Source organism: Hypanus sabinus, chromosome X1 (assembly GCF_030144855.1).
Source record: "Hypanus sabinus isolate sHypSab1 chromosome X1, sHypSab1.hap1, whole genome shotgun sequence".
Taxonomy (NCBI): Eukaryota; Metazoa; Chordata; class Chondrichthyes; order Myliobatiformes; family Dasyatidae; genus Hypanus; species Hypanus sabinus.
This window is the reverse complement of record NC_082738.1, coordinates 12,807,398-12,819,577: the sequence shown is the minus strand read 5'-3', so window position 1 is coordinate 12,819,577 and position 12,180 is coordinate 12,807,398. Positions and strand designations below refer to the sequence as shown.

The 12,180-nt window shown below is 44.1% G+C and overlaps 1 protein-coding gene across 3 annotated transcripts in view; it reads left to right on the top strand.

The window, feature by feature from the left end:
* The window catches only part of LOC132384594 (1-phosphatidylinositol 4,5-bisphosphate phosphodiesterase delta-3-like), a 104,027-nt gene that overhangs the window by 52,455 nt on the left and 39,392 nt on the right, over positions 1 to 12,180 (top strand). For all 3 annotated transcript variants that reach the window (XM_059955817.1, XM_059955815.1, XM_059955816.1), the window contains exon 7: positions 3,972 to 4,116. In XM_059955817.1, the coding sequence (XP_059811800.1) occupies positions 3,972 to 4,116 (145 nt within the window). The remainder of the gene's footprint in view (positions 1 to 3,971; positions 4,117 to 12,180) is intronic.

The following is a 12,180-nucleotide window of genomic DNA, read 5'->3' as shown; positions in this document are numbered from 1 at the left end:
TAGGTTCTTGATTAGTCAGGGCATCAAAGGTGACGGGGAGAAGGCAGGAGAATGGGGTTGAGAGGGAAAATAAATCAGCCATGATGGAATGGCAGAGCAGAATCAATGGGTTGAATGGCCTAACTTAGGTCTTATGTCTTATGGTCTTTTGATGAGAGACATTGAGGGGCTGTAGACATTATGTAAGTAAAAGTGTTGCCACTGCCTAAAAATGGATAAATCCCTGGGTCCTGGCTCAGTGTATCCCAAGATGTTGTGGGAAGTAAGGGAAGAAAGTGCTGGCGCTCCAGCAAAGACTTTTTTCCTCTCTGTTTGTCACAGCTGACATAGTGGAAGAACGGTTAATGTTGTGTATTTATTTAAGAAAGGCTGCGAGGGCAACCAGGGAATTAAGAGGCCAGTGAGCCTAACATCGGTGGTGGGAAAGATTCTGAGAGACAGGATTAAGGGGCATTTGGAAATATGAGGACTGATTAGGAAAATTAGCATGGTCTTGTGTGTGGGAAACAAATTTGACTGAGTTTTTTGAAGAGGTGCCTGAGGATTGACAAGGACCAGGTGATAGACATTGTCTGCGTGGGCTTTAGCAAGGCCTTTGACTAAGATGTATTCCAGGAAAGCAGGTGGGAGCATGACAGAGTTTTAAATCTTTGCTGGTCAGGGTGCCAGATGACTGGAGGATAACAAATTTGATACCATAATTCAAGAAGGACCACATGGATAAGCTAGGTAACAGGTCTGTGAATCTGGCATTAGTGCTTGGGAAGTTAGTGGAAAAAGTTCTGAAGGATGAGATTAATCTGCACTTAGAAAGGCAGGCATTTCTCAAAGATAGTCATCACAGCTTTGTTGGGGGTGGGGATGGAATCCTGATTAAATAAGTTGATTGAAATTCATAGCTCCCTGAAAATGGTGGATAGGGGAGTGAAGAACTCAGCTGGCTTCATTGGGCTGTTGATGGAATAGAGAGGGCTTTACTACTGAGAGATAATGGATAGGCTCGGTTTGTTCTCACTGGAAACATATGAAGTTGTGGGTTGACCTTGTGGAGGTTTATAAGTTGTGAGGGCATGGAAAGGACAGGATCAGAGGCCTTTTCTTAGATTGTGTGACTCTAAAACTAATTTTCTGAGGAGGCGATGTGGCGTCTTGATGCGAATGATGTAAGCTAAGTGGACTTTAGTAAAGCCTTTAACAATGTTCCACATGGGAAACTGGTACAAAAGATTAGATCCATGGTAGAAGTTTGGGGTGGAGGGGTGTTTTATGACTGGAAGCCTGTGACCAGCAGTGTACCACAAGGATAGGTGCTGGCACCCTTGCTCTGTTATCTACATTAATGATTTTGGTATGGAATCATACAGCATGGAGATAGGTTACCATCATTACCAGTTACCAGTTTAGTAACGATCCCTCTTGGATAATGATTCACCACATTTTCCAGTTTCTTACTGAGACATACTGTCTGCACATTCGCTGGACACTTCAAAAGTGTTACTTCCTCAGAATTTTTTTTAATGATAGACCACTTAAAACTGAACACAAATATAATTTTGAACTACTTGTAACACATATAAATTTGGAGAATAAAGAAATTAACTTTTATTGAATATAGTGTGTTTAATTACATAACGGTGCTGACGCTTTGCAATAGTTCAGCTGAGCTAAACTGTTCTGTTGATGATTTTCATTTGTACTCAGTGTCTGAGGGTTCTCGTTTAAGTCTCCCAACAATAATCAGCCAGGATTGATGGATTCCAGTTGCCCTGATACCGGTTCTCCATGACCGCAATGTCCTGGTGAATCCTTTCACCATGTTCATCACTGACAGTGACAAGACATACAGGGAAGAAGTCTAAGTAGGAATGCTGAAAATGAATCTTTAGTGACATGTTGCACTTGATGGTTTTGTATGCTTGAAGCATGTTGTCAACCAGCTGCATGTAGTTTGGTGTTCTGTAGATACCCAAAGAAATTCAACATCCTTGAATGCCTTCCATGCGATTTTCTCCAGTTCCACTAGAAGTTCTTCGAATTGCTTGCCATTGGTGACCTGTTTGATTTGTGGACCAACAAAAATGTCTGACTTAATCAGTTCTTCTGGCAAACATCTGTCTCAAATATCAAAATCCTTCATGGAAAATTTTTGTGCCTGGGGACAGCAGAATCCATCTTTGCGGTCTTGAACCCAGTAATTCTGCTTTTGCCTTTGACAACCCCAAGTCTTTCACCAGGTCATTTAACTCAGATTGAGTTATCAGGTGAGGCTCACTTGACAAAATCTTTATCGTTTTCCATTCCTGGCTTGTGCATCATGGCACCTTTGTCTGCCTCCTGTAGACTCCATGTCTCTGGTGGCTTCAGTACTGGAAGACTATCGTCATGCGGCACAGGTCTCATGGCTGAAGGGAGATTGGGTTATTCAATAGATTTCTTGCTTTTAGCAGAGAAACCAGACACACAGGTCAGATGGAAGTAGCAGTCTGTCACATGACCCTTCTGCTCTCACCATATCACCGGGACAGTGAATAGCATTGACTTCCGAGTACCCCTGAGCCAAGCTCTAACGTCGACACCAGACGCAATGCACAACGCAACAAATGTGAGGAACCCAGGCTTTGTCTTAGTTGCCAATTTTACACCAAAAGTAGAGCTCACAGACTTAATAAGAGGAGTGTGGTGAACTACATATACCTGTCTGGACATGCCCCCCCCCCACCCCGCTGACTGCTCCTGTGGCTCCTCCCACAGACCCCGGTATAAAGGCGATTGGAGACACAGCTCTGGCCTCAGTCTCCAGGATGTAGTGTGATGGTCATTTGCTGCTTGTTCTTTCTTCCAGCAAATAAAAGCCTATATCTCACCTCACGTCTCCGAGAGTTATTGATGGTGCATCAAGGAGTCATGCTCCATCTTTGAGATTTAAGCGTATACTCAGCACTAATATATCAAAGGATTGCGGCTGTTGCAACATTGGCCAGACATTTTGCTGTCACAAATACCTCTGAAAATACAATTACTTTATTATAAAGAGTACAGACAGTATGCTATGCACGTAGTGCATGCGCATCAACATAATCGCAAACCAATATTCAGGTAAGCGCAATGCATGGAACAATGTGTGCGTGATGCTTTTACAGTCTTTTTAAAACCTATCCTGCCATGCAGCGTCCGCCCAAGCAAAGCATACCCAGGCAAGCCTGGACAAGATAGAAAACTTTCAGCTTACATTGTGGGCAGCATTTTAATTGATTTGAATTATGAATTGAAATAACAAATACAGGCAATTGCAAAAAAAAGTGTGTGACAGGGAAATTTCATGGTGATTTTCATGATCAGCAGCCCAAAATCCACAAGGTACACCCAAAAGTATTCAGGAAGCAAAATCTTTGTTGTCCATTGATCTGCATCCTGAACTGGCCACCATTTGTAATTGGTTTATTATTGTCACATGTAACAAGATCCAGCAAAAAAAGCTTTGTTTTGCTTGCCATCCATTTCAAAACACCAAGTACATCAAGTTAGTACAAGGGGAAAGGCAATAACAGAATAGAGTGTTCCAGTTACAGAGGAAGAGCAGTGCAGGTATACAATAAAATGCAAGGGTCATGATGAGGTTAACAGTTCATTTTTAAGGTACAAGAGGTATGTCCAAGAGTTTTTCGAGGCAGTGACAATTGTAGGTAGAGACCATGGAGGGGAGGTTGGTTTGTGATGGCCTGAACTGTGTCCACAACTCTGCAATTTCTTGCCAACTTAGGATGTTTCTATCCAGACACGATGATGCATCAATAAAAAACTGGTGAGGCTCAACAGTGACATGCCAAATTTCCTGAGCCTTCTGAGGAAGTAGAGGTGTTGTGAGCTTTCTTGGCCATCGCGTGTCTGCGGTCGGACCAGGACAGGCTTTTGGTAGTATTCACTCCTAAGAACCACACTCACAGCATTCGATCTGGGCCTCTGCTTTCCAGAGCTCTTCTGCGGGGCTGTCGCTGTGTGGAGTTGGACTGCTGGGAGGGGCCAAACGGAGAGCCAATCATCTACCACGGATACACCCTCACCTCAAAAATCCTCTTCAAGGACGTCATCACAACGATCCGGGACTACGCCTTCACGGTAAGGAGAACAGAAAGTATCCCCAGTGCCTTACTGTGCACTTTCTATGGATGGCAGAGACTGCTCCCAGTCAGCAACAGTCAGGCAAGAGGAATCGCTCTCCAGCCCTCTCCCAGTGACAATGGATAATAAGGGATAGCTCCATACACAAGAGAGGCTTTTCTCAATGTCCAATATCTGGGAAAAGAGATGCTGCTCTGTGTCCAACACTCATTGGATAGACTGCATGAGAGTTGGACAATAAGAATTGCTTTCTTTGACATTAAAATAGCAATGGTTCTCAGTGTCCAAAGGTTGGACAATAAGACAGTGTTTGACCTGATAATGAGGGGACAGACAGGAGATTCTGTGGTTGCAGATGAGACACCTTGGTGGTGTGTTACCTCCTGGGTGCCAGGGTAATGGATGTCACTGAGGGGGAGGGTGAACAGCCAGAAATTGCTGTACATTTTGGTATGAACAACATATGCAGAAAGAAGGGCTGATGTTATACAAAATGAGTAGTGGGAGTTAGGTAAGAAGGTCAGAAACAGAACTCCAAGGGCAGTGACCTCCAGAGTATATCCAGTGCCACGTGGTAGCGAGGTCAGAAATAGAAGGATAGGTCAGAGGAACGTGTGGCTGAGGAGCTGGTATAGGGGCTTGGATTCATGTTCTTGGACCATTGGGATCTCTTCTAGAGTAGATGTGACCTGTACAAGAGGGCGCTTGAACCAGAGAGAGACCAATATCCTATCAGGGAAAGTTGCTAGTGCTGCATGGGACATACTAAACTAGATTGGGAGTAATGTTGGACTCTGAGCAGGTCACAAGATAAAGCAATAGCCTGCAAAAGCAAATTCAATGATCAGGATAGCCAGCAAGGAATACTCGGTTAAAATGTAGCTATTTCAGTGCTCAAGGTTTAAGAAGTAAGGCGGATGAGCTCAGAGTGTGGATTGGCTCTGAGAGCTGGGATGTTGTAACCACAATAAAAACATGGCTCAATGTTCTGGGAGACTGCTGCTGCACCTGTGACAGAGGCACATGTAAGCGAGGAGGGTGTGATGCCATTTTTATAAGGGTAGTGCTTAGAGATGACATTCTTGGGGGACAGGGCAGGTAACTGAACTGACAGTCAGGGAGCACTTTGGCTCTAGTGACTATAATTCTAGTAGTTTTAAGATAGTGATGGAAAAGGTTAGGACAGGTCCACCAATTAGGGTCCTAAACTGGATTAGGCTTAATTTTGAGGGAATTAGGCCAGATCTAGCAGAGCTGTATTGGGAGAGTCACTTTGAAGAGAAAAAAAACCAAAAGAGAAAGTGAGAGGAATTTAAGAGTGGGATTGTAAGTGTCCAGGAGCAGCATGTTCCTGGTAAGATGAAGAATAAACCAGGCAAGTTTTAAGAACCCTGGCTGATGAGCAATCTTGAGCCTTTTCAAACGTCTGCTCTCCCCACAACTGGGCTATTTACTCCACCTCCTCAGCCTCTTGAGCCAAAGCCTCAGCTCTCCACTCCTACATTGGCCCACTGTCACAAAGGGCACTCCACTTGATCCTATCTTCTTTTTATTGGCTACTGTTAATTAGCCAGTTAGCCAATCAACTGCTAACTTGCCTCTTAAATTCCTGTGAAGTGAAACTCATAAGCAAGTCCTGAGACCCACCTCCTCGAAACCCTCTTGCTCTAAGTCCTGATCCCTGTAAAGTGAAACTCACCAGAGAGACTGATAACAACATGATCTGCTTCTGGTGACCCTGATCTGGGGGATGATTTGTACCAGAGATATTGCCTCAACAAAGTTTTCATCTGGTGAACCTGCTCCAGAAGACTCTGTTCCAAGGAAAATTCCTTAACGAAATCTGTCTAAAAATAGATTCCTTCTGGAATCTTTGCCCTGATATCCTTGACTGAGAAAGCCTGGAGACTCTGCAGACACTGCCTCCAGGATTCATCCTTACAATGTCAAAGTCAAAGTTAAGTTTATTGTCATATTGAGTTGGACTGCACCCAATCAGGGAGCAGGAGCAGGCGACGGAGCAGTGATTTCATTTAGGTTTGCAGCTGAAGTTTAAAAATGGCAGCACTTTGCAGCAGTTTTTGGAGTTAGACTGCACCCAATCAGTGAGCAGGAGCACGAGAAAGAGCAACAATTAAATTCGGGTCTGCAGCTGAAGTTTAAAAAAGGCACTGCTTTGCGGCAGTTCCAAGTTTGAATGCGCCCAATCAGTGAGTAGGAACATGACAAGGAGCAGCAATTTAATTTATGTCCGCGGCTGAAGTTTAAAAAAGTCCAGCTCTTTGCGGCAGTTTTTGGAGTTGTGCTGCACCCAATCAGTGAGTGGGAGCGCAAGAAGGAGCAGCAATTTCATTTAGGTCTGCAGCTGAAGTTTAAAAAAGGCAGTGCTTCGTAGTAGTTTTCAGAATTGGATGTGCCCAATCAGTGAACGAAATTCAGTAGAAAGGGTGAATAAAAATAAGGCATTCGCAAACAGAGTGGCCATTGTTGGAGCAGCCATTGTGTGAGTGGGCCAGTGATGGAGTGGCTTTGGCTCATCAGGCTTTGGTGAGATCAGGCGTGGGCAAGGTAAGTATCTGGTAAGTTTCTTCTTCCTCTTTATTTTTCATTTCTTTTCTGTTAGTGTCCAGTTAGTGCATTGAGAATGGCTCCAGGGGCTGTGATTTGTTCTGTGTGGAATATGTGGAATTCAGGAAGACTTCCAGCCTCCCGGATAACCAAATCTGCACCAGGTGCACCGAGCTGCCGCTCCTCAGAAAATGTGTGAAGGGACTGGAGCTGCAGCTGGATAATGGAAGACTGAAGAAGTGATAGATAGGAGCTACAGGGAGATAGCCACCTTGAGGTTGCAGAAGGTGAGTGACTGTCAGGAAAAAGAAGGAAAATGGGAAACCAGTACAGAGTACCCCCATGGCTGTTTCCCTCAATAATAAGTATTCAACTTTGGATACCGTTGAGGGGGATGGCCTACCAGGAGGGAGCCACAGCAACTGGGTCTCTGGTACTGAGTCTGGTGCTGTGGCTTAGAAGAGCAGAGAGATGAAGAGGACTGCAATGGTGATGGGAGATTCCATTGTCAGAAGAACAGAGATGAGATTTTGTGGGCATGATAGAGACACCTGGATGGTATGTTACCTCCCTGGTGGAAGGGTTAGGGATGTCTCAGATCAGGTTCATGGCTTTCTAAAGGGGGAGAGTGAGCAGCCAGAAGTTTTGGTACATATTGGCACCAGTGACATAGGTAGAGAAGATGAGGAGATCCTGAAGAGAGATTTTAGGAAGCTAGGTAGAAAGTTGAGAAACTGGACCTCCAGGGTAGTAATCTCTGGATTGCTGCCTGTGCCATGCACCAGGGCGGGTAAGGATAAGATGATTTGGCAGGTGAATGCGTGGCTGAGGAACTGCTGCAGGGGACAGGGTTTCAGATTTATGAATCATTGGGATCTCTTCTGGGGAAGGTACGACCTGCACAAAAGGGACGGGTTACACCTGAACCCGAAGGGAACCAATACCCTTGCGGGCAGGTTTGCTAGAACTGTTTGGGAAGGTTTAAACTGACTGGGCAGGGGGATGAGAACCAGAGAGATAGAGCTGAGGATGGGGTAGTTGGTTTACAAACAGAGGAAATGTGTAGGGAGACTGCTAGCAAAGAGAGGCTGATGACAGGGCAAATTTGCAGTCAATGAGATCAGTTGCAATGTAAACGGGACAAAATTGAAAATTAAATACAGGACTGAAGGTGTCATATTTAAATGCACACAGTATATGGAATAGGTTAGGTGAACTTGTAGCAGTAAAAGATTGGCATGTACTGTATGCTCTTGTGGGCATCACTGAATCGTGGCTGAAAGAAGATTACAACTGGGAGCTTAACATTCAAGGATAAACATTGTATCGAAAGGACAGTCAGGAGTGACTGTTGGTAAAAAATGGAATCAAATCATTGGAAAGAGGTGACATGGGGTTGGAAGGTGTTGAATCATTGTAGGTAGAGCTAAGGAACAGCAAGGGTAAAAATACCCTTATTGGAGTTATATACAGCCCTCAAAACAATAGTAAGGATATGGTCTACAAATTGCATTGGGAGATAGAAAATGTATGTCGAAAGGGCAATGTTACAGTAGTCAGGGGGAACTTCAATATCCAGGTAGATTGGGGAAATCAGTTTGGTGCTGGATCCCAAGAGGGGGAATTTGTAGAATATCTATGAGATGGGATTTTAGAACAGCTCGTGGTTGATCCCTCTAGCAGATCAGCAATTCTGGACTGGGTGTTGTGCAATGAACCAGAATTGATTGGAGAGCTTAAGGTAAAGAAACCCTTAGGGGCCAGTTATCATAATATGATAGAATGAGGCCAGAACTAGGAAGGTTATGCAGTTTAACACGTGGCTAAGGAGTTGGTGTAGGAGGGAGAGCTTACAATTTTTGGATCATTGGGCTCTCTTCCAGGAAAGGTGGGACCTGTAGAGAAGAGGGACAGTTTGCACCTGAACTGGAGGGGGGACTAATATCCTAGCGGGAAGGTTTGCTAGTGCTTAATGCTGCATGGTGGGGTTTAAACTGGAGTTGCAGGGTGATGGGAACCAGAGTTAGTGGAGAGGCTGTGGAGACAAATGTTGTTAAGACCTTGGACAAAGGTAGATATCAAAAGGTTGAGCATGGTGCGACTACTGTCCTGAGCTGCGTACGTTTCAATGCAGGAGGAATCGTAGGAAAGGCAGATGAGCTCAGGGCGTGGATCAGCACCTGGAATTATGATATCGTGGCCATCTGCGAGACTTGGTTGCAGGAGGGGCAGGACCAGCAGGTCAATATTCTGGGGTTCCGTTGTTCTATACATGACAGAGCGGGAGGGATTAAAGGAGAAGGGGATGGTGTTTCTAGTCACGGCAGATCTCAGTCAGGACAGACTGGAGAACTTGTCTAGTGAGGCATTATGGGTGGACCTAAGAAATAAGAAAGGTATGACCATGTTAATGGGGCTACATTACTGACCACCCTACAGTCCTAGGGATTTAGAGGAACAAAGTTGTAAAGAGGTCACAGACTGATGCAAGAAACATTAAGGTCATTATAGCAGGTGATTTTAACTTTCCACATTTTGACTGGGACTCCCATACTGTAAAATGACCAGATGGGATAGGTTTGTCAAATGTGTTGAGGAAAGTTTCCCTAATCAGTACGTAGAAATCCCAGCGAGAGCGTGTGTGATTCTTGATCTCCTGTTTGGGAATGAGACAGGCAGGTGACAAATGTTTGTGTAGGGGAACACTTTGCATCTAGTGATTACAATGCCATTAGTTTCAAAGTAAATATTCAAGAAGATAGGTCTGGTCCATGAGTTGAGATTCCAAATTGGTTAATGTCCGATTTTGATGGTATCAGAAAGGATCTGGCAAGTGTGGATTGGATCAGGCTGTTTTCTGGCAAAGGTGTACTTGGTAAGGGGGAGGCCTTCAAAAGTTTCAGAGTACAAAGCCTGTGCATAGCAGGTTTAGGCAGGTAGGAACTTATGAGGTACTTATGGAGTATAAGAAATGCAAGAGGACACTTAAGAAAGAAATCAGGAGGGCTAAAAGAAGACATGAGGTTACCTTAGCAGACAAGGTGAAGGAGAATCTGAAGGGATTCTACAGATACGTTAAAAGCAAAAAAACTGCAAGGGACAAAATTGATCCTCTTGAAGATCAGAATGGTAATCCATGCATAGAGCTGAAAGAGATTGGAGAGATCTTAAATGGATATTTTGCATCTGTATTTACTCGGGAGATGGACACAGAGTCTATAGAAGTGAGGCAATGCAGCAGCGAGGTCATGGACCCTGTACAGATTATAGAGGAGGAAATTTTTGCTGTCCTGAGGCAAATTAGGGTGGATAAATCCTCAGTACCTGACAAGGTGTTTCCTCGGACCCTGTGGGAGACAAGTGCAGAAATTGCAGGGGCCCTAGCTGAGATGTTTAAATAATCCTTAGCGACTGGAGGATTGGAGGTTAGCCAATGTTGTCCCACTGTTTAGGAAAGGCTCTAAAAATAAGCCAGGAAATTAGAGGCCAGTGAGTCTGACATCAGTGGTGGGAAAGTTATTGGAAGGTATTCTAAGGGACCGGATATACAAGCATTTAGATAGACAGGGACTGATTAAGGATAGTCAGCATGGTTTCATGCGTGGTAGGTTGTGTCTAACTAATTTTATAGAGTTTTTTGAGGAAGTTACAATGAAAGTGGATGAAGGTAAGGCAGTTGATGTTGTTTACATGGACATTTGACAAGGTCCCGCATGGGAGGCTGGCCAACCAGGTTCAGTTACTCAGCATTCTGGATGAGGTAGTAAACTGGATTAGACATTGGTTTTGTGGGAGAAGCCAGAGAGCGGTAGTAAACGGTTGCCTCACAGAGGCCTGTGACTAGTGTTGTGCTGCAGGGAGTGGTACTGAGTCCTTTGTTGTTTGTTATCTACATCAATAATCTGGATGATAATGTGGTCAACTGGATCAGCAAGTTTACAGATAACACCAAGATTAAGGATGTAGTGGACGGCAAGAAAGGCTATCATGGCTTGCAGTGGGACCTGGACCAGCTGGAAAATGGGCTTAAAAATGTCAAATGGAAATAAATGCAGCCAATTGTGAGGTTTTGCATTTTGGAAAGATCAACCAGGGTAGGTCTTACACAGTGCACATTTGGACATTGAGGAGTGCAGTCGATTTGGGAATACAGGTCCAATATTCACTGAAATTGGTGTCACAGGTAGATGGGGTTGTAAAGAAAGTTTTTGGCACAATGGTCTTCATAAATCAAAGTATTGAGCACAGGAGATGGGATGTTATGTTGAAGTTGTATAAGACATTGGTGAGATCTGATTTGGAGTATTGTGTGCAGTTTTGGTCACCTATCTACAGGGAGATGTAAACAAGGTTGAAAGAGTACAGAGAAAATTTATAGGATGTTCCTGGAACTGGAGGACCTGAGTTATAAGTAAAGATTGAATAGGTTAGGACTTTATTCCTTGGAATATAGAAAATTGAGAGGAGATTTTATAGAGGTATACAAAGTTATGAGGGGATAGATAGGGTAAATGCAAGCAGGCTTTTTCTATTTAGGTTGGGCGGGACTACAACTGGAAGTGGTGGGTTAAGAGTGAAAGGTGAAAAGTTTAAGGGGAACATGAGGGGAAACAGGGATAGGCCAAACAAGGCAGCAGGGATAGGCGAAATAGCCCAGCTACCCAGCTGATCAAGATCCCTCTGAAAAACCTGAAAACTGTCTTCAGTGACAATGACATCACCTATTTTAGTGTCACCTGCAAGCTTACCAACCTCGCCTTGTACATTCTCATCCAAGTCATTGATATAGGTGACAAATAGCACTGATCCCTGGGGAACACCACTAGTCAGAAGGCTGAGGTCTGAAAAACTACGTTCCAGCATCACATTCTGCTTCCTACCTCTGGTGGAGCTGAGTGGCAACGTCTGGGTAGAATTGATGGGAATGTGAGGAGAGTAATGTTCGAAGTAAATTTATTATCAAAGTACGTAGATGTCCCATGTACAACCCAGAGGTTCATTTTCCTGTTGGCATTCACAGGAAATACAAGAAACACAATAGAATCAATAAAAGACCACACCAATTGTCGGGCAGCAATGTGCAAAAGACAAAAACAGTGCAAATACAAAAAGAAAGAAGAAATGATAATAGTAATAATAAATAAGGGATAAATATCGAGAATATGAGATGAAGAATCCTTGAAAGTGAGTCCATAGGATGTGGGAACATTTCAGTATTGGAGCAGGTGAAGTTGAGTGAAGTTAACCCTCTGGTTCAAGAGCCTGATGGTTGAGGGGTAATGACTGTTCCTGAATCTGGTGGTGTGGGAACTGAGGTTCCTGTACCTTCTTCCTGATGGCAGCAACAGGAAGAGAGCATGACCTGGGTGGTGGGGGTCCCTGATGATAGATACTGCTTTCCCGCAACAACACTATGTGTAGATGTGCTCAATGGTGGGGAGGGTTTTACCCGTGATGGACTGGGCCGATTCCACTACTCTATGTAGGATTTTT